The following is a 24610-nucleotide window of genomic DNA, read 5'->3' as shown; positions in this document are numbered from 1 at the left end:
GTCCTCGTTCGCTCGATGCGTGGATGCCTCCATCCCTCCCTCCTTCCTTGCTCGTCAATGGATCCGAGTGGGAAGCCACCTCCGCCTGCCGGCCCCCCTTCCTGTCGCCAATCCATGCCTCCCGGTTTCACCGGTCTAAATTCCAGAATTCCGGATTTCTTCTTCAGGGATCGACTCTACCTGGCACTCTACAGATACCTAGCTCTTTGAGCAATGTTGAATGGGCAGGCACCGCGGGAACTTGGACGGCCCTTCCTTTTTTTTCTCCTCACGTTCCGAACAGGGCAGGCACGCAGAGTAGGGGGTCCTTGCCTCATGCAATTGTCAATCACTTGTACGGATATCTGTCTGTTCCTACACACTCCAATGAGGTAGGGTGTTTTTGCGCCAAGTTGCTCTCTCCCGCGCGATTCGATTCTGCAACACGCATTTCTTTTATCAATTTCTTCGTCATCTTCACTACCGTCTCCTGCACGTGCACCCCTTGAGTCAGGGTCCTTACCGCACGGGTTTGATCCTTCTCCCGTATGACTTGTACACGGAGCTATTGAGCCACCTAGCACGAGCTTACCTAGTATCTTACCTAACAGCATCTTCAATCGTCTTGAGACTCATGCTTGTAACGTCTCGATCATCTCAATAGCCGTGTTTTCTTGTCTCAGCCAAAGGCGCTTAAGCTTAGCCCAGAATGTCAATTGCGTATCTTGGCGAGCGAGGTAAACAGAAATGCATTAGTATTCGTCATGGTTTGGCCCGCAACCTAGGCCCTGAGCTCGTCTACTGTGTAGGCCTTGATCAGAGACCGAGACAGTGAGATTCCACCTTGTGTCAAATGCCTGAATAAGAGTTGCCCGCGGCCTGACTAAGAGCCACGATCTTGACATACGCTTATCCTGCCAAGAGACACCGAGGGGCCGTGATCCTCTGGCACCCGTGCACCGCCGTGTTAGTGCACAATCGTTGTCTTGGGCCAAAGGTGAGATTGTTAGCTAGCGGTTATCGAAACCATTACCTCATTGGGACTTGGTTGCAATGTGGGGGCATTTCCGACCAAAGTGGCTTTCGCCGGTCTCACGCCCTTTCTCATGATATTGAACGATTGAGCACCTCATCGGCGCGCTACTCCGTCCGGACACGTGTGTGGTGTCTCGTTGCTCGACCACTGGAATGCGCTCCCGATCACTGACGACTTTACCTTACCCGCCTCGCCCGCCCTCGGATCACACACATGCCCCGGGATTTCCGGTTTCCCGGCTCGGGAGTGAATCTGCACAACTACGGAGTACCTACCTTGGTTCAGACCTGTCATTGTTCTGAATCTTGCCCGGTTGTTGTTAGTCGCTGCCATAGTCTGCTCTGTCCGTAGACTTGTATGTCTTCAGAAACTGAGGCAACTATCCGTCCGTCTGCTGGGTAAAATCCCCCTTCCCCGGACAAAATCTGTCTCGCGGTCCTTGTACGCCCTTAGGAACACACAGTCCATTGCCTTGGCTTTAGCGCAAGGAAGAAATCGGACGTGTAAGTGCAAACAAAGATGGCTCCTGTCCTTTCGCGCGTATGGACGAGGAAATACGAATATAGGCCGTCCTCCTTCAGGGAGTAGTGATGCTGGCTAGGCTAGGCTAGGAGAGGAAAACCTGGACCAGCTGAAAGTGAGTCTCGCGTCCGCGGTACTCAGCATTCCGTGCAGGCAGTCTATATGCAGGTTGTTGTCTAGATCGAGTCGGAATATTACCTCGGTCACAAGCGTCCACCACGGATAGGCGAGCATGTGTGGGAGTTCATGTTCGCTTGCTATGCGGTGTTGTATTGCATAAAGCTGGGTTGCGTTGCGGCTGATGCCACTGACTGGAATCAGTCTTCGTGGGTCGCAGATGATACAACATAGTCATGCGCAAGTTTTTTGGTTTTTAAGTTTTGTTTGCGCGGTTTTCGTTTCCCCTCTCAGGGGGAGGTTTACTGGCCCAAGTCGGTTTGCATTGAGCAATAAGGTAACAATCGAATGGTAATCGGGTGCAGAATGTCTCAACCTTCAACCAAAGTAAGGTAGGACGGGGTGTGCCCGCTGACACGGCGGCGTTCGGCGGGATCCAAGACGCAACTAGAATGACAATGTCTCTTCTCACATGTCAAAAGATATCCGTACGAATACCTTTTCAGCAACCCTAGAAACATTTTGATGGACAGGCGTAGGCGTATACTCAGTCATTACCATGGATTTTGAACAGAAACCCTTCTCAATAACAAGCATTACGAGCAACCTTTTGTTACCTAACCAGCCCGCAAGCGCGATCCCCATGCTTAAGGTTTGATACCACCCTACGGGACCTGCAGCTACCCTCTTGGATACCCATACACGGCATCTTCTCCGATGCTTCAGACGGACCAATCGCCCGGCCTGCTGTCATTGCTAGAGCCTAGAGCGCGCTGAGCCACCTGAAGGTTGAATCGAGTCTATCCTTACCTTGGTGTGATGGCCTGGGGAAGAGAGAGAAAATTGCACGCGGAGACTCCCTGTGCAAGAGGAAAAGGGGTTGCCTTTCCACCTTCCCCGTCGAGGAGACACCCGCCCCTAGGCTTCCTTGGGTGGTAGCTCGCTTAGATGTCTCGTCGCTTGGTACCGCTCGGTACGTATCTTGCACCATCCATCTCATACCTAGGTGGTTGACTGCGGAAGGTAAGGTACCTTTGTACTATGGAATTACTTCGTACTTTGTAGATGCATCTGTTTCCTTCACACCTCACCGTTGACACTCAGCTTCTCTCCGAGTGCACAGTCATTCCCACCATCCTCACCGAGCCAAACATGACAAGAGAACCCATCCGGGTCTTGGCAGTCCTGATTATCTGTCAGGTACTCTGCGTAGGGCGAGCACGCTACTCAAGCATCAAGTGCCTACCTACCTGAAGGCTGGTCGCCCATGTCCTCTTCGCTCCGCGCCGCGCCACTCCAGAAAACACATTCTCTCTCTCACCCGTAGGTATCTGATAGGTACAGAGGTACCTCACTACTTCTCTCTCTCTGGGCTCTACCTCTACCTCTCCCTCTCCCTCTCGTCCGTTTCGGATCCGGGTGCGGTGCCTCATCAACGACAAACCATCGCCTGTCTCAGCCTGGAAACCGAGGGACTTTTCATCCAGGGAAAACTGGGTTGCGTTGGTGCACGTTGGCGACACTTGCGTTATTAAGCAGCATTTTCCCTGCACATCATTTCTAATTATCCAAAAGTACTCCGTCGTCCGACTCTTCAATGCAACGCAACCCCAGAGTAACTGCGGCGTCGAGCGGTCCGTTGCGACTCTTTTGAAGCATAACCACATCTGCCAACTATGCCAACCTCGTGCTGTCCAACTGTCAACACGCACTATATTTGGTTGGCGCTGTCTACGAATACCTACTCCGTACATACCTCAGTGCCGCCACATGTAGTCGCAGAATCCGCCGACGCCGCCGAGATGAGGGTCCCAGATGGGATGGAATGCCCTGGGCCTGGTGGCGGCCTTCTGTCTTGCTGACAGGCGGCTTTCCACCATCACCCTAGCCAAGATCTTCCCTCGCCTCGTGCTCGACATTGCAGACACCAAAAGTTCCTCTCAAGGATTTCTCAACTACGGATACATGCTATATCTTGCCACTATGAAAAAGGGGGGAAATAAAGCTCCTATGGCACCTCGTTTACAGCTGCAAAGCTGCAGAGGTCAAGACCTTCGGCCGGTCCCAGTGACGGAGGACCTAACAACGGACGGGCAGGCAAGTCGGACTCGGATCCACGGAAAACTCTCAGCTACCGACATCAAGAACGAATGGGGGGCCACCTGTCCGTCCCCAACCACAAGGATGGATGGACATGGACGCTAAGCACTGAAGCGGGCCAGCGGCGCCATCACTAATGATTTTCGTTACGACACACGACCGACAAAGACCAGCGACTGGCTCTAGCCTGCCTCTCTTTTTCCCCTGTTTGTTAGCGTTGATGCTACTGCCATTGACGGCTGGCTGGCGGGCTGTTACCGAGCCTGAAAACCACATCTCGTTCTTGGTCTGTCTAGTCTTGTCTCGTCTTGCCAGTTGATCGTCAATCCAAGACTCTGAGAGGCTGCCAAATCCGCCGCCAAGACGAGAGTTTTGTCAGCAGGTAATGATCTTGGCCAAAGTCTTTGTCTGATTGCTAGATACCTATCTCTGCGCCTGGCCAGTCATATGGTTGTTACTCTCCATCCTTCCTCTAGCGCTACTCCGAGATATGCGCCTTGGATGTTTTCACGAAGTCGAAATTAAGAGAAGATCTATGGGTTTGCAAATTGGCAACGGCCCCTCAGATCATACGATGACACATAAACACGAAGAAGAAGAATCCGACTGAAGATGCATGATTGATGTCGTGTATTACAGCACTTCAAAACACGATACATGTGCAGATTTTGTGCATGGTTCGGCAAGCCTCGGTGCGAAATTCCTTCTCTTGAGCTCCATTATCACGCCAAACTGGGCTCCTCTCTGCCCTCCCTGCACGCTGCGCTGCCGGCTGCAGGCCAACTCAGGTCCGGTCCAGATCTTCGCAGCCCCCGTACCGTCACAGTGTACCCAGGGGGATGGGATCCACCTAATGAAGACATGCCGGACTCGTCTTATTAGCCTCTGCTATCGCTGCAGGGGATCCAACCTTGTCGTCATGGAGCCCGCAAGGACGTTGTAAGAACTACTTTAGTCCCTCCCAAGACAGGCAGGTAGGTACTTTTGCGCCACTGGCTCCCACGCCGGATGGCCAAGTACCTTTTCCTCCTTCTCAGTTCTCACCAGTCCACTCATTGCTTCATTGCGGTTGCTGGCCCAGTGAGGTTTCAACTCGAGAAAAGACGAAGGCCGGCGGGCCAGCAACTCTATCCGATGCACAAACTGCACAGCGTTTGAGTAAACCTAACTCCCCAACACACTATATCTGAGCTGGGATTGGGCCGATTCCCTCAGCGTTCATCCAAAGTCTACCGGACAATCATCAATCATACTTTATACCTACGAATATCCGTACCTATGAACAACGCGAACATACTTTATGTGCATTGACAAACGTGGCCAACTCAGCTCCATAGCTACTTTACCTCTTCGTCATTTTCACAATCTCAGGATTGATGTGATGGGTATCTCTTAAAGACCAAACCCCGCGCGGAGATCCACAACCACCTCTCTTGGAATGAACCAACAACCGACACACCGTTCTCGTTATTTCCTTTTCTCGCCCGGCAGTCCGAGCCTATCTCGTTACGTCCATGCCGCCATCTGGGCTCATCCTGGGTGGGTCACTGCCAGGGAATATTGACCCTCATCGTGCATCCTTCAGACGTCCAACAAGCAAAACAACGAAGAATGACACGAAGCGCTCGCCGCCGCCGCTGCAGTGCATCGGCCCCGGTTTAGCCAATACCCATAGACTGGCAACTTTGTCGAGCTTCACGTGTCTTTTGCCACTACATGTACCAGTAACATATGAGCAGAGGCGATTCAGGACATTCGAAAAACCAAGATGCTCAAGGGAGTCCTGAACTTCTTCTTTCCGCTCCGAGGTCTATCACTTCTTTTCGTTTGGTCCATCTAGACACTGGTGCTTGAAGGATTCGTGCCCTCATCCCAGTACAAGGTATTGTACTCTCTGTTACGTCGTTGCCAGAATTTGGACCCTCGTCAGAACTTGACCAAGCCTCGCACGTTGTCGCCTTCGCTGCCTCCCCCGTCTTATCCTTCCCGTTCCCCCCTCCCCCCCGGCTTTCAAGGATCCCCAAGGCAAAGAAGGAAAAAAACCCCTACCACCTCTCAATCATCCCTGACCAGCCCTCCAAGAGCGTCTACCGGGAGCTCTCCCTTCACGGCTTCTTTCTTCTCTGCTTCCCATGTCATCCCTCTGTTTTCCATGTCACCCCTCTGCTGCACCTCACCCCCCATCATCCACTCTCTCTCCTGGACCCTGGTAAACATGCAGCTAGGATTCCCTCATCGAGCATAACTTGACCCAACTGCCCCAATTTACCATCGCTGTTCCCTATTGCGCTGCAACGCTGGGTACAGGCCCTATCCGTCAGACTAATGCCATGATGGAATGCGAGCTGTGTCTCCCTACGAGCTACGTGCTCTACACTGTGGTGTACCTAGATATGGATACGCTACAAAGTACATGGTCTGGAGCGATGGAGATGGAGAGGAGAAAGAGAGACTTGTCTTCCCTCTCGCAACCGTCGACGAGAACACTGTCCCACGCCATGCCGTCGGTGCCGACGAGACGCTAAGTCGAATTAGCTTGGCTTTTAACCCCCCATCCATGATCCTAGCCAAGCCGAAAAGATGGCGGAGACACGGGCAAGGGTCAGGGAAGATGCACCGCACGTGTGTGCGCCTAGAACGAACGGTACTTCCTACCCGTCGTGTACACTTGCAGCACTCTATCGGTGCCCCTTCCGGCTCCCTTCCCCAATCTAACGAGCCAAGCCAATCCAAGCTGTTGGTCCTGTTCCTTAGTGTCTCCTTTGGGCCCCTCGGTCTATCTCACTCGCAGCTCGTTAGGATGAGTGTCGCCGAAGGGGGGCAACTGGGCAACAGCTCCCGTGAACGTATATACATTTGGGTGGATAGGATGTGCATACCTGGAGGCGCTCTCCGCGCCTGCCCTGCTGCTCAAAAAGCCACCCGACTCCATCACTCCATTATATCCTACCCTCACTCGCTCTTCTACCTCCTTCCGTCCTACTTGTCTCTCCTTGAACGACCAGTCAACCACGTCCAACTTTCATCGGATACCGTTGCCGACGAGAGACGTGAAGCACTTCTCAAATCAACCGTCTCATCGATCTCGTCCTATCACCGACACTCCGCATTCCTATACGAACATCTTTAACGACCTTTCGGTTATTGGACTCCTCTCTCTCTCTCTCTCTCTCTCTCAAGCCACCCCGGACGTGGCATAAAACCTTAATACCAGCTGTGTGCCAGCCCGGTTTCGTTAGCTTGAATCTTGACCTGAGCAATATAACCTGCCCGTGCCTTCTCCCGGCTTTGCTGTTTGCCTGTTGAGGCCGTGGACTTCGACTCAACTGCATCCTGAGGTGCTCAAGGTCGCCAATGCCAAACGGCCCTCCCATCTACGGCATCAATTCGCCTTCTCAATGGGTATTCTAGCTCTGGAACCTCATCCCCGTTTGGCCGCCCCAGACTCTCCGCCCGGGCTGGTTAGCCCATCATCATCATCTTACTCCTCCAGGCCATCTCCTCCTGCCGAAAAGCTCTGGGACACCAGGTTTGGTCCCATATCCCCTCCCATGTCCAACTACGATCATGGCTCGGCGGCCGATGTGTCGACTGCCGGCAAAGGTGCTGAAGGCGGTTCGTCCCGTAAGGATTTGACACAAGGCGCTCCTCGTCAGCAACTGCCATCACTGAGCAGTCTCTTTGGACCTCCTCCACCACTCCGGCCGTTGCATTCTCCGCTGGCCGAGCGACCGGCCCCTTACCCGGCGACGTCTCCCTTGGATCGCCCGCGTATGCCGCAACCTCACAATGATCGCTCTTATGCCACATCGTACTTCCCGCCTCAGGAAAGCTCTCCAACGATGTCCCAGCCGAGGAGTACCTACGATGCCAGATATGACCACGAGAGGCAGGCCTTGCATGGCTTGTCCCGTTCCTTCTCCGGCCCTGGATCACCGAGATACCGCGAGTCCGAACACATGCGTCCAGAGTCGAGATCTGACGTCGGGTTGAGCAGCAAGTGGTCGATGCATCATGACGCTGGAAAGCACGAGTACGCCCTGGTATCCAGAGAGAACCAGCCTCCACTGCGGGCTTCACATGACAGGATGTCCTATCAATATTCAAGCAACAAAGACTCTGGCTCTTCCTACCGGGATCAGCGCTCCCCTTCTGGACCTGGTCTCTTGCAGGCATCGGCCTCTGCCAGTACGACGACCTCGGAAGGGATCCCATCTAAAGATGGTCTTGGTCCGAAGATATGGACGGGAAGCCACTTTCTCCCACGATTCGTTCGTGCTGCCGAAGTGCCGGGTGAAGGGATGTGTTATTTCTACGACGATGGAAGTCACTGCAAGACGGTCATTGATGGCGAGGCAGTCAACGCTCACTGGGGTGTGACAAAGGCAGGAAAGCCAAGAAAGAGACTGGCGATTGCGTGTGTTACCTGCAGGGAAAAGAAAATCAAGTGCGACCCGGACTATCCTCGCTGCGTCCAATGCGAGAAATTTGGCAGGATCTGCAAGTTCAAGAACGCGTGAGTGGTTTCGACAAGCAGCTCGCCATCTTCCCATTACTTTACTAACATGGAGATGGCTTTTACAGACCGCGAGGTGGCCACAACACCTCCCCATCCACGCCTCCTGCTGAACCAGAGGACTTGAGACGCCTGGGAGGCTCGGCCAACTCGAACGACATGCACCGCCCTGGCAGCAACTCCAGCGCGTCAGTTTCTCCTCGAACCACGTACCGTCAGCCCAGCCCGGAGCCTTCAATGCCTCATAAGAGGATGCGCCTCGGTTTTGACTCGTACCCCTCGATGCCGAGCGACTCTTCCGCCTTGATGAGCCGGACGCCAGAGACGGCAAAGGTCAACGCCTGGCAACACCGCCAGCCGATTGAGCTCCCTCGGATCCACGAGGACGTGCTTCACCGAGCATGGCAATCAGACCCGTATGTTTCCCACCCGCAGTCAGTTAGCACCGTAATCTCCTCCTTCTTCGTACACACGGTCAGCACCATGGCCCTTTGTTTCTTGCCCGAGACACCGTTTAAATCCTGGTTGACTGGTAATGCTTACACAAAGTCTCCAGAAGACCTGATGCTCACCTATAGCATCCTCGCCGTCGGGGTCACCTTGTCAGGTGGACCAAGAACAATCGCCTCCGAATACGCTCAGGTCGCACGGTACGCGCAGCAACAGCTTACACCCAGCCTCCAGCTTGCGCAAACTCGACTACTCCTGGCGGTCTATTACATATCCACGTCCAGAGCCAGCGAAGCAAACGATTTGATCAGTGCGGCCATCTCGACAGCCACTTCCTTCAGCTCAACCTAGAATTCAACACGTCGATCGACGCTCGCCAGAAAACTAATCCATACGGCTTGGATAGGGAAGGCTTTGCTGAGAGCCGGAGGCGGACATACTGGGCATGTTTTGTGCTAGAGCGACTCAACGGCATGTTCCCCGACCGCCTTGGCAGTCTTACTCCTTTAGACATATTCATCCGGTTACCATGCGAATCGGATGTCTTTCAAAGTCAACGGGCTTCTCAGGCACCCTTCTTTCCGGCACTCGCTTCGACTTGGTCCAAAATGGCGGATCAACGTTTAGCCTTAACAGCACATCTCATCCAGCTGGTGGGTGTCTGGGGAGACATCATGTCTAGCGTCTACAGGAATGAACACGGCCTGCCCTCGGATGGAGAACCAGCAGTACTTGTTGATAGCTCTGTGAAGAGGCTACTCAGCTGGCGTGAATCGCTTCCTGGACAGTTTACCTACAGTCCAACCAATATGGACCTGGCTGCTCAGGCTGGAACCCTCAGCACATTCCTTACGATTCATCTTCTGTTCCACCACGGTCTCGTAAAGGTCCACCGGCACTCGTACGCCTCGGGCCGAATATCGGCAGCGACACGAATGCAATATCTCTCGAGGATCCAAGAGGAAGCTAAACAAGTACTGCAGATCACGGGCGTGTTGGAAGCACTCCTTCAAGCTCGGCGAACCCCACTGAGCGCGCCGCCTCCATTCATGAGCCATGCGATATTGGAGGCTGCCGACGTTCTCACTGCGGAGGGTTTGTTATCAGAGCTTCCTGTGCTTTTGGAACAATTGGCTGTTGCAAGCGCTATAGTCGAAGCCGCAAGTATGGTTTGGAATGAGGCACGCGTTCATTGGGCCGCACTGGAACATCGACAGGACATTTTACGTATTCTGCGAGATCTTCAGCCCGGAGCAGCATCAGCCATTGGCGGCAGGGTGCTCGCCAACGAGAATGAGGACAAATGTTGGCAAATGAAGGGTCCAATGGACACGACATATTGGCCTATCGTGGACATTGTATACACGCGGGGTTAAAAGACATACACTTCCGCAACCATGGTGTCATTGTTTTTATCATTTTCACATCTGCATTGCATTTCAGGGAGTTGGAGGGCGCATTTGGACAATTGGCTATTTCTTTCTGCTTTTTACACGAGATCGGAGAGACAACACCTGGCTGTTTAGGCAGACAGTTTGCTCTCGTTCATCTATGTAACATTATATACCCTGTACATGAGGATACCAATCCAGGAAAACAACACAACGGCCGAGCGCAGCTGAGAAGAGGAACAGGATGTGTGCTTCATGTGGTTGAGGGTATCTTGGCAGGCAGCCTATGAAGGACACCCTCGGCAACATTAAACATGGTAAGTACAGTGTGTAGACGAAGGAGGGGCGATGAGAATACACCACCCAAGCACTTTGGTTGAACCACACACACACATACTTTGCAGTACGCACGCACACAGTCTCCATCTGATTCCGCCCTAAGTCATCCCTTTGTACCGTGAACACTACAGGATGGGGGAGGGATCGGTCTGCATGTCTCAGGTCAGTCGCATGATTGGCATGCGGAAGGCGGCATGCGGTATGTGTCGGCTCGGCTTCTCAACGGTGCGTCTAAATCCCGGGATGCAACTCTACTTCAGGTACTTGACCATGATCAGCGGTAGACAGGAGCTGGGGCTGAGAAAGAGGGCGGTCTAAGCCGATACATCATACGGGTAGGGTCAGAAAAGAGAGAGGAAATACGACCGGGGGGGGGGGGAGGCTAAGGTTAACGACGGCGGTCCTTTTTCGTTGTTGTTTTTTTGCCACAACTCTCTCGCGAGTTTTTTCTCTCTGTAACCTCGATCAACCTTCACTTGCGCATTCAACTGAACCTTGTCTAGTTTGATCCTGCCTACGGATAACCTGAGCTAAGTCTTGGCGAACAAAAAGTCGTTGGAACGGAATGCAGCAAGCGAACCAACGACGACCTGAATCGGGTTGTCGGACCGGTGAGGCGGCACCACACACCGGTCGTGGAGACCACCATCAGCTCCTGCTGAGGTGCAGGAAAACCTGGGCTTACCACGCAGATTCTGGAGCAAAGACGAGTTGTTGCCCCTCGGCATCCCTCAGTGGAGAGCCTAATCTCGCGGTGCTGCACGAAAACAGATACGACATGCAATGCAATGCGGTGTCTCTCTTTTTTTTTTCTTTCCTTCTCCCCCCCTCACTGTTGGTCTCGTCTCGGTAAATACAACTCTGCAGATGTGCAGATTCTGCTAGAGAGAAATAGGAAGAAGAGAAGGAACAAAAAAGTTCCAAATAACCCAAAGTCTCAATCGCCGATACCTAACCCCTCTTCCCCCTTTTCTTTTCTTCTTCTTCTTGTCTTCCCGCACCCTTGGCTTTTTAGCCTGCTGGATCTTGGGGGAGGGATCGGTTACTTTTCTGCAATTTTTTTTCATCTCATCTTTTTTGCATCTTTGCTTTCTAGAAACCCCTGTACTTGTAATTGTTGCTGTGTTGATTGTTCTGCATGGGCACGGTACGCGGAGGGCTTGGATAGGCGCGGAAGACGAAAGTCGTCGAGGGTCTTTGCAAGGTCAACGGTATCCATACCCCTTTTCTGTCCATACGAAGGACATCTTCACAGACAGGAAGATGAGGGATGGTAATTAGGAGGGGGGGAGAGAGAAAAGCGGCTTTTGGAAAGGGTGTGTGTGCTGTTCCCCCATCCGATCATCTCTTCCAAGTTCCTAGCCCCCCATCCCATCCCATCCCATCCATTTATTTCATGATCCCAGTGGGCCATGTCATCCACGGACCACAATACACATTCCACCCTTTCTTGCTCAGTTGGTCGCTCCCTACCTTAAACTCCCGCTTCCCGAAAAGAGCTTCACACTGATTTGATTTCGCCCGGTTCTGGTATACTAGTTTATGTCTTGCCCTTTCGATTTCCCATGTCTCAGTCCCCCACTCCTTCCATGCCTGCCTGCCGGTTTTTCAAGACATGGTCTCGGAAGCTTGGGCCATGATGTGCAGAGGTGCCAGAGTCAAGTCAGACACGGACACGGGGGATGGGAATAACCGGATCTGAAGTCTCTCACTCAACTACGGATAATCCGCTGTTATTTACTCCGTAGGTAGTGAACGGATACGGATCTTATCTATATTCGTATGCTATGTACTTTAGTGGGCGCGTCATTCCTTCTGTGAGCTATCTATCAATAGGTTGATTGCGAATTCTCCGGTCCTTGTGTCGCGATCGCCAAGCTTTTGCGGCACCCTTGATTAGATGCCGTTGACGTCCGGGCCGTGGACTGGACGAACATTCATCGGCCTTCTTCCGCTTCACACTGTGCGCCGAGGCTTTTACTAGCTAGTATTTACTATTTCCCAGTCTAGGTGCTCGGATGAAGTCCTCTTGAACGGTTGCGCTCCAGTCGGGTGAGGTGTGCATTCACTCCGGGAGCCATACCCGGTCGTTGTAGCTGGTAATGGTTGGTGAAATCGAGATGAGATTGAGATTTTGAGAGAGAAATGCGATTTGTTCTTCGGTATCCCGTCGTTTAACAAGAGTTCAGTCCAGGTCCAGCCCCAGCCCCAGCCCCAGCCTAATTCCGGACCTGAATGGAAATGCCGGATAAATGTGCGCTGGAGTGACGGAGGAGGGAGGCTCTGTTGTTCACTATCCAACCAGCTCTTTTCACAATGAGGCCGTGTTTGCCCATTTCTCTGCGTTCTGTCTGTCCGGTCTCCCGCATTGCCACGCCCCGGTCGTGGAATCGTGGAATCCCTGAATATGGGCGGATAGACAATCAAATAGGTTCATGGATTCAGCCAGGGATGAGGGTTTCCCGCGCGCGCACGCTATATGGAGTACAGGATATTAGAACCCGGAAAGCTACCATTTTCTGCCCGTGCGCTACTCGTTGGTCGTTCACTCAATCGGTTTCCCGCCCGAACTTGCTGTCCCATGTTCGGTCCTTTTAGCACGGTACGAAGTACTTATTGATAGAGGTTTATGGTGTAATCCGAAATTCGGCTCCGAGGCGGATGAACTCCCTGGTTGCGTTTTGCTTACCACACCCTCTCCCCCGGCATCGCGAAGGGGACTACGGTGTACACCCCCCCCCTTGGAGACGGGCAGACGGGGTTCGGATGCGGAAATTTGCTTTCACGTGCAAAGCCGCATACGACAGCGGGAGATATGTAGTATCGTGGAACAGTATAAGTTGGGTCCGCAGCGGAATGAGAGGATACGTCAGGCGGACATAACTTTACAGGTACCAGCCGGCCGGCGATACCCGTCTCAAGAAGCAGGATAACATTGGGGGAACCGTGGGAACTTACAGACGACGGTGGACTCTCCTTCTCCCCGCCGGCTATCGGCCGCGCCAGTGAGAAATGAGGGATTACCTAACATTACTACTCCTACATAGAAGCTCACCAACAAGAGAACTGATCAGACAGCCGCATGAATCGCATCGCTGCGTGGGCGCCACAGAAAAAATTCCCCGCCGGGGTTTTCGGGTAGCCTTTTCGAGGTGTCCCGGCCTCTCTCTCTCTCTCTCTCACTCCCGCTCGGCGCCGGGGCCAAGGTCCGCAGCGAGCGCCGAGGAGAGGGGGTGGGGGCGGCGCAGGCAGGGGGCCTTGACACTCTTGTGAGTGACCAACTACCGAGGGAGATATGGATACCTGTCTGCAATTGCCAATTACCAATCTGCGACTCATCTTGCGAAGTTCGCACTCCCTCACTCACTGGAGCAACCTATTTTACGATCCCGCGGAAACTTGTCGTATTGTTCATCGTACGGGAGTACCTTTTGATGATAATAGACCCGTTTTTTTTGTTTTTTTTTCCCCCTACGGTTGATTGGTGACGTCGATCGCGGCTCTGTGTCTGAGTGAAGTGTTGCGACGCCACTCACCCCCTTCTGGTACACGCACGCCCGGCATCTCGTTTGAATCCCGGTATAGTGAAGAGGACACACTTGGCATTACATTGGCGAAGAGACGTATCCATTAATCGCATATCCAACGGGACATGATGCATTCGATAGCAAGAGCCGCACCGCGTCTCACGCGAGGACATCGCGCGGCGATCATCTCATCCCCGTCAGTGTCGTCATCAACGTCATCGTTGCCGACGCGGCAGCGGCAGCAGCAGCAGCAGCAGCAGCGCCCCTTCACCACGAGCGTGAGCTTCTGGTCGTCCTCGGCATCGCCATCATCCTCGCCAAAGTCAAAATCGAGACCGCAGGCAAGCAGACCATCGGCGCCGCCCCCGCCGTTCGAGCTCGTACCGACATGTCCGTCGCCGACGTGCGAGTGCGCCGCGACGCCGGCGATGCCCGAGGGCTTGGACATTGACTTCAAGAGCCCGCTCAACGGCGTCGTCTCGGGGTATGCCGAGCAGGTGCTCGTGTGCACGGGGCAGGACGACTGGGTGTCGAGGATCGAGGAGGAGAACAGCGGGGATAACCTCGCGGCGGATTTGAAGGAGTTGTTTGGCCGCGGGGGGGAGTATAGCGATGTAAGTTTTTCTCACGGCGATCTTCTCATTGTTCTTATTCTTCTTTTCCCTATGGAGCAGTTCAGCTTCGGATGGCATGGACGAGTGTACGTGCCTACTAAGTAGTAATTTTCTGAGGCCCAGCATAGTCTGGAGCATCAGTAGTCATGTGTCACGTTGCTACACAAATTCCTCCTTACCTCTGTTGTGAACATTTACATGCGATTTGTATGAGAACACCATGGGCTGACGGTAAGTGAAACCTCCCGCCAAACCAACAGCCCTGGCACAACATCTCAACCCTAAACGCCTCCTTCCCCTCCTCCGTGCCCAAACGGAGCGAGCTGCAGACCACGAGCGCCTACCTCCTCCCGAGCTTCAAGTACGTGCCCTTCCTACCGCGCGTCAGCTTCGACAGCGTCCAGGCGCTCGCAAAGGGCTACCTGCTCCCGGAGAAGCTGCACAAGATGCACGACGGGAGCCTGTCGCCCGTCCACCGGGACCGGCTGACGCGCAAGGACGCCTACCGGTCGCTGCTGTACGGGGTCCGGGACGTGGAGGAGGTGCTGGTTCTGATTTGCGGGCATGGCGGGCGGGATATGCGGTGCGGCGTCATGGGGCCCGTGTTGAGGGATGAGTTTGAGAGGAGGTTTGAGGGGGTTGGGGTTGGTGTTTTGAGGGGGCCTGTTGTGGTTGATGAGAGTGGCGAGGAGACTGGGAGGATTGCGGCGCCTGAGGTGTCTGAGGGTGAGGGCGACGGTGGTGAGAGGAGGTATCAGAAGATGTCGGCGAGGGTTGGGTTGATTAGCCATATTGGCGGGCACAAGTTTGCGGGGAACATCATCATCTATATCCCCCCGGGGCAGCTTATGGCGGATGGGGAGAAGCATCCTCTCGCTGGGAAGGGGATCTGGTATGGTCGGGTTGAGCCGAAGCACGTTGAGGGTATCGTTAACGAGACGGTTCTCGGGGGCCGAGTTGTTGCTGACATGTTCCGGGGTGGTATTGATGAGGATAGAAAGATCGTTAGACTCTGATAGGGTGGACGTATTTGTGTAGTGAAGCTGGCTGAGTGTAAGAGTGGCTTGTATCATAACATAGAGTGTTGGACATCTCCACGATGACCCAAGGTGGTCTGACATTCTCAGACTTGGTAGAGATTTCAGTATCCCAGATGCAGACTCTCTAGATTCGCATGAGACTCCAGGGGTAGAAACGTTTTCATCCCCACAAAAGACCGCCTACGAGATACCCAAATGCTATATAACCAGGGTTCTCGGCCCCTCCTCCATACCTTCGCACAAAGCTAGTTGTCTGGCCTCATTAAGGTAGAGGAAGTCGCATTTTCTTGCACTCCAGGGCAGAGAGGCCGTTCTACTTAGTGCCATTTCTTGAGCCCAAGGTCGGTGGCCGCTATCGAGCAAGATCGAGGCGTCCTTCACGCTACGGCACTGGTGTCTCCGAACGTATTCGTGAGTACATATTCTTCGGTAACGCCGTGAGGAGTGATATGAGACCGTTCTGGGTGATGTGAGGCCGTCAAGAGTGATGTGAGATCGTTCAATTGGCTTGAACTAATGACGACAATAAACTTTCGAGCCCATAGTGAGCTTTGACTTGCTTAAGAGTACAATCAGCCCGCAGCCAGCCTTTGGGGAATGTCAGTTCAGGGCCCTGGCGTTGAGAAAGAAGATGCCGACACGAACAAAAACGTCGAAATCCTACTACGATACGCTTCAATGGGAAAAAGTCACAAAAGAATATCAAGAAACACAATGACCAAGGCTGTGAAAACATGTCAAGACTCTTTATCTAAACTGCAACTTTTCAGAACCACCTTCACCTTCCCCTTACGGTGCTCGTCCCTGCGCACGTATTCGTGAGTATAGAAGGTCTTCAACTACCGAGAAGTGAGAAGCGAAACTTTTGAAGTTGAGTTTACGGATCTCTGCTTAAGCCCTGTAGTAGAGTTGCAAACTTTCGCACATCACAAACGCCATCAATCAGTAGTCCGGGTCCAAGGTTCACCAGGCCGATGGACAACGGATAGTCGGCCATCTTCGTTTACAGACGGATTTTTGTGCTCTACTTGCGTGATCTGAGAGCATGGCTGAGCTGGAATTCGAGATCCAGTGTGTGAAGTCACGAGATCACTTACACCTACAGGCAGCAGTATGAGAGCCTGATTTCAGGTAGCACATTCTCAGTAGATGATAGAAAGCTGCTGTGGACTGGAGATTGATCCAAAGTATCTAGGACAGTGTTATCCCAAGGAAATAACACCCCCATAAGCTGACCAGGGACAGAAGAGAGATCCTTCTGAATGTTGCCAACATACCAACTTATATGCCTTGAAGCTTGAGAATAGAGAAGCCATATGGAATCTGTGCATATTTCCCCCCTCTTCTGAGTAGCAGATTATGTGCAACTAGATTCCGGGTGCTGCATAGTTAAGTATCCCTTATCTTGAGGAATCTAATGCGATTTCTGATTCGAGTCACATTCAGATAGGATTTATCCCACCGCCCCATAAAACCCGACGACAAAGTAGTATACCTTACTATACCTTACTATACCCAAAACTGCCTGAACCCAGATTTCCATTCAATCAAGTATTGACGACTTCGAAACAATATCGAACAAATATGTTCATTGATCCCGGATGTGTAAGTGTTTCTTGACCACAGTCAAACAAGGGTCTCACGTGACCGTGCGCATCTCAGTTTCGCCCAGCGGAACTAGCCCACTCGGAGCTTTCATCATCGACTTTCCTCACTATCCACTGCACGTCATTTCGAAAGAGATTACTGGAGAAGCTACGCGCCAGTCTATTCAGAAAGGCTCTACTTCAAATCGGATCAGGTGGTGCCGAGAAAGTGATGGGGGCCTCTGCATTCGTCTCTGCAGCCGGTGCGGCTCTCCGGCCGATCGCCGGGCGCTCACTCACTCACATCCGACCTCAGCTCCGTGCCACTCCGGCCGCCGCAGCTGCATCCCGGTCAACGACACCGGCAACAACTTCATTGCATCTAACACAACCATCACGCCATTTTTCAGCCTGGGCGAACCGGCGAACGACACCAACATCACCATCTGCACTCTCATCCTCAACAACAACGCGTCACCACCGCCTCAAATCCACGACACCTTCACCCACCGCCCCTCAACCCCATCGTCCCCCCAAACGCAGGGCCAGAACCTTCATAAGCCCCCGCTACCTCCCCGTCTTCCTCCTCCTCGCAGTAGGCGGCATAGCATGGGACGCCCAATGGCTCTTCCCCTCCACCCCCCAATCCAACGACCCAGCCGAGCAAACAGCCCTCGGCCCAGCCCGCAAGTTCATCCCCTTTGACGTCGTCGCCCGCGAGCAGGTCTCCCCGACCTCCTTCATCCTAACCCTCAAGGTACCGCCGTCAAACAGCAGCAACGTCGCAAGCGTGTCCTCCCTCTGGGACATCTTCGACCTCTGGTGCGTGGAGGTGAAGCAGCCCCAGATCCAGGTCGCGAGGGAGTACACGCCCCTGCCCCCCATCCCAGGCTCCTCGTATGACGAGGATACTCTCCGCCTCTACGTTCGTGCCGTGCGAGGGGGCGAAGTCTCGACATACCTAAGCCGTCTAGCACCCCCCTCTTCCTCTTCCTCTTCCTCATCGTCAGATGGCATTGCAACAAAGGGCGATAAAGTCGAACTCCGCGGTCCACACGGCGAATTCGACATCCGCTCCCGCCTAGGCAAACGAGGCGACCGCGTCGTGTTCCTCGCAGGCGGAACGGGTATCGCCAGCGCACTTCAAGCCGCGCACGCCGTCCTCCCGCTCCCGGACGGACCGTCCATGACCATCTTCTGGGCCGTCAGGAGCCGCGATGAGATTCGGGAGCAGCTGGCCGAGGGCAACACCGTGCCGCCACAGGTGAAGCCGTCATCATCCTCGTCGGGAAGCTGGTGGAATCCCTTCTCCTCATCAACCAGAAACACCCCCGGACCCCAAGCCGAAGCCCTCCTCTCCGCAGATACACTCGCCGCCCCCTCGCCCATCAGCAGAGACCTCCTCGCCCTCAAAGTAAAATACGGCGACAAGCTCGACGTCCGTGTGGTGATAGACCAAGAAGGCACCGCCGTCCGCGAAGCAGACCTCTCCGCGGCGCTCACTCTCCAATCCTCCCCCAGCGCCTCTGCTGGTACGACGCCGACCCACGCCGTCGAAGGCTGCAAATTCCACTCCCAGACAGCGCACATCGGCATGGTCGACGGCGCCCCCAACGCTGGGAAGAGAAGCCTCTTCAAGCAGGACGACTGCGCTTGCTCCGCCGACGACGCCGCGCCGCGGGGCAAGAATCTGTTTGTGGTTTCCGGGCCCGAGGGGTTTGTGCAAGCGTACGCGGGCGCCAAGCTGTGGCGGGATGGCGGGCAGCTGCAAGGGCCTGTGGGCGGTATGTTGGGCGCGATGCAGAGGCGGAACCCGGATATCTTGAAGGACTGGATTGTTCTTAAGTTGTAGGAGTAACAACTCCCTAGAGTGGCGAGTTCATGTACTATCATCCCATAAAGCGAAGTCATGTAAAACACCCCGAGGCGAAAGGGGAGCAGGACACTGCCCAATAAACTCAAGTTTTGATAACGCTGTCTAATTCTCTTGGGCCTGTCGATAGTTCCATCCAAATGATGCCGTACAAAGTTGGGAAAGAAAAGTTTCCCAGGTCCTCCCCGTCAAACTCCGCCTAATAATGCAAAAACCGCAGCGGCCGTTCCCTTTGAACGGCCGCGGATCCGTTCGCTGACACCAATCCCAGACGCCCTTACACAGAGCTTTGAAGATAGATACAAAGAAGATCTCATACAACAACAATGATAACAAAACACACTGGTGTCTACGTGCTCTGCACTTTTCTATACGAGGGCGGCTTCATCGTCCTCCTGATGAGCTTCACCGCATAGGGTGGGATGAGAGATATCGCCGCGATGGCAAGGACGCGCCAGATGAATCCCCTGCATCGTGTCAGTCTACGGAGTTCTTACGAAGCATGGATGCAAGTAGACTTACAAAGTGATGATGAATTGGAGATCAAAGTAACCACCAAGGAACGGCACGGAGCCGACGAAGATGAGAAACGTGCCAACAATGGAGATGATCATGGCAGGGTGCCACGTCGTGATCTCGATGGCGACCATGAGAAGCTCGTTGAGTACTAGCACGGTGTACGAGACCGCCACCATTTTGGGCCCGTCGACTTCGGTCAAAAGCTGTGACAGACCTTGGATAGTACAGCCTTGATAGATCGAAACAGCAACCCAGACGAAAAAGGTACGATAAGACAGGGATCGGCCGGAAGTGAGCTCTTTGTACAGTTCCGGGTACAAGTTGGCCAAGTTTTCGTCCACATCCTTATCAAGGACGAGGGAGAGAACGGGGAATGCAGTATACACGGTAGAATATCCGACGAGAAGCCAATCCTACGAGTAAAGATTAGCAACCAAAATACATACGTACAATCATCAAAAGTCAACATACCTTGTAGAGACCATCGGGCTCGAACTTAATGGCAATACTGTACATCGTCTGGCAGACCGCAATGATCAATCCTCGATGGATGACAAACTGAGCGAGCTTAGCACTGCGCTTGTAACTGTTGCGCCCGTGCCAGACCAGCAATTTAGTCAGGTGATAGAACTGCTCGATCGAGAAGTCTGCTGCCAAACTAGCTTGACGACCTTCCTTGCCCACAATACCGACACCGACGTCTGCTGCTTGAATCATGGAAACATCGTTGCCTCCGTCACCAATACAGCAGACTCTCTTTTTAGTGTACTCCCTAATCAGCTTGGCAACTTCGGCTTTCTGCGTGGGCGAGCATCGACATGCAACAACTGTCGGGAGTTGCACAGCCACGGATACGAATTCGATCCTGAAGTGGGTGAGGAAGAGAGCCAGACTCTCGCCATCGATCAAAAGACAAGAATCTGTCTTGCCACGAAGGAAATCGAGGTGATCTTGCGCGTTGTCCTTCTTTTTAAGCTTAGAAACTGTGTAGATGTACTGGCCACGAGCGACAAGCTTGGAGCTGACGGCGACGCATCGAGCTGTTTCGACCTTGTCACCAGTCAACATCCAGATCTTGATGCCTGCGTTTCTCAAAAGCTCCAAAGATGGCTTGACATCCTTTTGCAGCTTGTCCTCCACACCAGTGACGCCGAGAAGCTCCAAATCGCGCTCAAGGTATTGAGCCACAACACGTTGCATACCGGCGTCTCGTCCAGCGATAGCCAAAGAAGCTGCTTGATAGCTGCTGGTAAACTCTTTATACTGCTCGTAAGACAATCGCTTCCGGCCTACCACAAGTGTGCGCAGGCCCTCTCGAGCCATGTTGGAGGTTTCTTCGTCAAGCCAGTCGTTCTCAGCCACAATGGGGCTCATGACTGTATCAGCACCCTTTTGATAGAACCAGATTTCGCTGTTGGCGAGGTTCGGCACCGTCGACTGAGTCTGATCGAAAAACTGAACAATGATGCCCATGCGCTTACCCTCTGAGGTAAAGGGAAAGACATCGAGAATACGCACGCGAACAATCTCACGGCCGTTCTCCGTCGACTCGAGAATCATGCTGGTGCGATCTCGATAGGCGAGGCGAAGTCCGACAGATTCAGTCCAGCGAACGATGGCAATCTCATCAGGGGAGGAAGCCTGGTAAGAAACGATGGTCTTTCCGTCTTCCTCCTCTGTTGTTGGCGTCACGTTGTGGCACAGAGCCAGAGCGAGAACCACGTCTCGGACACGAGTGCCAATTTCTCTCCTTGTGCGGGTTGCACCCACGTTTGATGCGTTGGCAAATGTCGAAGAAGGCGTGATCAACATGGTATGCGACGAAGGGTCGGTGGTAGGTTGAATGTGGAATCCTTGCTTGACGTATGATGTGACTTCATCCATGGCCTCGTTAGCATAGGAAACTGTGCCGACATGTATCTTCTTCATTTCCATCTCGTTCTGGGTCAGTGTGCCAGTTTTGTCACTGAGAAGATACTCAATTCTTCCCAGATCTTCCGGAATCGTACTCGTCCGTACAACAGCTCCAGCAATGCCAGGGTCTCTTTGAATGAACCAAGAGTAAGCACTCTTGCCCATGTCGAGGTTGACGCGCAGACTGATGGGCACGATAGTCGAGAAAAGAATGAGGAATCGCATAATCTTGATATACCAAACATTCTGTTTGGTGTTTTCGAAACCTTCCAGCGCCACAAGGATGATGGAAAGCGCCAAAGTTAAAGCGCACAAAATCTTGGTAAGCGAGTTGATTTCGTACTCCAAGAGCCCGGTCTTGGATCGCGAGGGCGCAGTCGACAGCGCTGACCTCGTCTGAGGTCCCGTGTACATGATGACAGCAAGAGTAGTGGCGTTCGAGGCGATGACTGTGTTCGCCCAGGCCGTGTTGTCTATCGACAAAGGAGCCGAGTTGCCCTCATCTCCATTGAGCGCTCCTTGCTGGCTTTGGGCATCACGTTTGCTGGGTAGTAGCTCGACTGTGCCAATGAACTCGTTGACCTTTCTGTCCGGCTTGCCTCCCGTTACCCGTAGGCGAACAAATTCCTCCGTTGTCAAGTTTTGCGTCAGGGGGGATGCCAGACGCAACTTCCAATCCGTTTCTCCGTCAAGTTGATCAGTTCGGATGAACGTTTCGCCAGCGGCACCGCCGCTAGCGTCGTTGCTCTCAGGTTCTTTCCCCTTGGCATCGGAAATCTGAGGCGCTTTCGACTGATCCTCTTCGGCATCGACTAGCAACGACTCTTCTTCCGCGATCACCTCCATCACTGGCGCCTCTGTAGTTGTTTCCGATGTGATGCATTTCAAAATCACAACGTCGGCAGGAACTCGTTGACCCTTGCCTAGAACAAGAACATCGCCAACTTTAAGGTCGCGCGACTTACGGCTGACCTCACGGACAGACGCGGATGGCTGGGCGATAGACCCTTCTCCTTCAGCTCGTTCCTCTTCCTCTTGAATATCCGAGAGTCTGTCTCTCAAGCCCGCCAAGTTTTTGCCCTTCTTCCTCATAGAATCCGACTTGAGCCTCTTGTGGGTCCGTTGTGCCGAAGCCATGCCACGGCCCGGCTCATCGAATGATAAGACCGTATATGCTTCTGCGTTGGCCTCATTGTCTCTTCGTCGTCTTTCGATGTCGTCGTACGCCTCCTTTCCCATGGTAATGAAGAGCACAAATGCCAAAGGCGCCACGTAAGTCGTGAGGTAACCAATCCGTAATTGAGGGATCGCTTGCGATAAAGCTACGAGCAAGAAGTACATGTTGAAGAAGAAGGAGAACTCGTTATACAGAGTGACGGGTAGGAACGTAAGAGCTGTGTACTTGGCGTTCGATATAAGGTTCGGTGGGAATCTTGTCGCTTGGGAGGACCCTACGGCAACGAGGCGGGCGCTCGATGGATCGTCTTCATCTTGATCCTGGGCATCGTCCTTATCCGGTTCTTGTGCCCCTGAGTTCGACATGAAGCTCGGTAGTCTTATGCTTGAGGTGAGTCGCTCGAATCTGTCTCCGGCGAAGGATCGACGCCTCGGAGGCGAGCCGCCGGGTAGGAGAGGGGAGTCATCGTCGGAGCCTGCACCAGCGGAACCATCCCTGTATCGTGATGAGGAGCTTCCGGGTCCGCCGAGAAGTGCTTCAGCATCCTCGCTGGTGCCATCACGGTCCTGGCCGAGTTGGCCATATCCCCTGGCCTTTTGTCCGGCTCGGCGTGAGCCCCCCATGCGTAGATTCCGCAGTGCTATACGTGGCGATCGATGTTCGGTGGTCTGGCGGTCGTGTCGGAGGAGGCCAGGAGTGCGATCGGTTGTGGTTGTGGCAGGGTCGAGCTCCTGGATGTCAAGATCGAGGTCTGAATCGGAATCATTCCCTGGGGAGCCTGGCGGGTCCGCGGAACGATAGGAGGTTGAAGAAGGCATCCCGCCCGCATTGGGGAGAGGTATATGCAAAGAGCAATTTTCTAGGCAGATGCCGCAGTGCGGGAAGTCGTGATAGAGTTCGGTCGAGAGTGCCTGTGCTGTTGCTCGAAGAGCTGCATCGGATAGCTTCGGTAGGAAAGGGTAAGAGGTTGGCGCGAGCGCTCAGGTGTACGCAACGGGAAGCTGTATCGTCCTGTCACGCCGGTAGTGCTGAGATTTTGCGATGAACAGGTTGAGCGTCGAAGGGTCGTGGTGTTTAGGACAAGTACACCATTGTCGCAAGCATGCCGAGAGAGGGCTTGGAGACTTGGAGGCTTAGAGGCGTGAATGAGGTCGCCTGGAAAGGCTGAGCCGATCTCATTGGGCGGGTGCTGTCCGAGCAGTATCCAGTTTTCGTAAGTATTCCAGGGGTGACACGGGGGGCACTTTAAGTGACGGAGGCAGCCGCGTGGCCTTTAGTGCGCTGTAAATTCGCTGCCCGAACACGCCCGGGGCCGTGGGCAAACGCCCTTTAGATGTGGTGGGCATGGCAGCGGCTGTCCCTCCTTCTAGCGGGGAGCAGTTCATCTCACAGATCTCGACAAGGTACCTTATTTCCCATGTAAGGATACTAGGTCCCCTAGGTTTCGTGAAGGGACAAAGGTTGAGTACCTTTGGTAACTTGGTAAGATACATAGCTCGCGTGTTTGATGTGAAAGCACTTCCTGACCGGGTCTTTTTTTCTCGTGTTTCTTTCTTCTATAACTCGTCTCAGGATAATTGATACCTCCCTTGTTATACTGATACCTAGGTATAGCTAATGCCACCTCTTTGAAAACGGTTCCCTAGTGGATTGGTGACACATCCCATTCCAGAGTGGCCACCTCTATTCATTGACATGGAAACGGTGCCTCGGAACGACAATCAATGTCACCTCAGTCACCACTTGTGTCATTGTCAGACTGTCAGTGCCGCACGCGGAGGATCCTCGGGTCTCTGATGTGGCCGCGAGCCCGCGCAATTGTTCGACTGAACCTCTGAGGTGGCCCCTTTTGAAGACGGAATGACGGAATCGGCCCCGATTCTGGACCTGTGACTGGGTGGACCATTCCA

At 53.5% G+C, this 24610-nt stretch overlaps 5 protein-coding genes across 5 annotated transcripts; 3 read left to right on the top strand and 2 right to left on the bottom strand.

The window, feature by feature from the left end:
- Positions 1–7152: 7152 nt before the first annotated feature.
- BDZ83DRAFT_782087 (fungal-specific transcription factor) lies at positions 7153–10492 on the top strand (the record flags this gene model as incomplete). The annotated part of the gene is made up of 3 exons (XM_060515555.1): positions 7153–8270; positions 8339–8920; positions 9127–10492. The coding sequence occupies 3 exons, from the start codon at positions 7153–7155 to the stop codon at positions 10094–10096; spliced, it is 2670 nt and encodes an 889-aa protein (XP_060370309.1). The 3' UTR covers positions 10097–10492.
- Positions 10493–14237: 3745 nt separating this feature from the next.
- BDZ83DRAFT_602082 (Sucraseferredoxin-like protein) lies at positions 14238–15857 on the top strand. Its single transcript, XM_060507146.1, has 2 exons — positions 14238–14591; positions 14852–15857. Exons 1-2 carry the CDS (start codon positions 14406–14408, stop codon positions 15605–15607), a joined length of 942 nt encoding a protein of 313 aa, XP_060370308.1. The 5' UTR covers positions 14238–14405; the 3' UTR covers positions 15608–15857.
- A 184-nt stretch (positions 15858–16041) lies between these two features.
- Positions 16042–16443, bottom strand: BDZ83DRAFT_399292 (uncharacterized protein). Its single transcript, XM_060502836.1, has one exon. It carries the CDS (start codon positions 16365–16367, stop codon positions 16131–16133), a length of 237 nt encoding a protein of 78 aa, XP_060370307.1. The 5' UTR covers positions 16368–16443; the 3' UTR covers positions 16042–16130.
- A 772-nt stretch (positions 16444–17215) lies between these two features.
- Positions 17216–19069, top strand: BDZ83DRAFT_647027 (uncharacterized protein; the record flags this gene model as incomplete). Its single annotated transcript, XM_060510034.1, has 2 exons — positions 17216–17236; positions 17294–19069. The coding sequence occupies 2 exons, from the start codon at positions 17216–17218 to the stop codon at positions 19067–19069; spliced, it is 1797 nt and encodes a 598-aa protein (XP_060370306.1).
- Positions 19070–19608: 539 nt separating this feature from the next.
- BDZ83DRAFT_647026 (uncharacterized protein) lies at positions 19609–23518 on the bottom strand (the record flags this gene model as incomplete). The annotated part of the gene is made up of 2 exons (XM_060510033.1): positions 19609–20022; positions 20081–23518. 2 exons carry the CDS (start codon positions 23516–23518, stop codon positions 19609–19611), a joined length of 3852 nt encoding a protein of 1283 aa, XP_060370305.1.
- Between the last annotated feature and the right edge of the window lie 1092 nt (positions 23519–24610).

Source organism: Colletotrichum acutatum, assembly GCF_030867785.1.
Source record: "Colletotrichum acutatum strain CBS 112980 chromosome Unknown BDZ83scaffold_7, whole genome shotgun sequence".
In the NCBI taxonomy this organism is placed as follows: Eukaryota; Fungi; Ascomycota; class Sordariomycetes; order Glomerellales; family Glomerellaceae; genus Colletotrichum; species Colletotrichum acutatum.
Note: the sequence above shows the minus strand (reverse complement) of the source record. Positions and strands in the feature narration are given on the sequence as shown.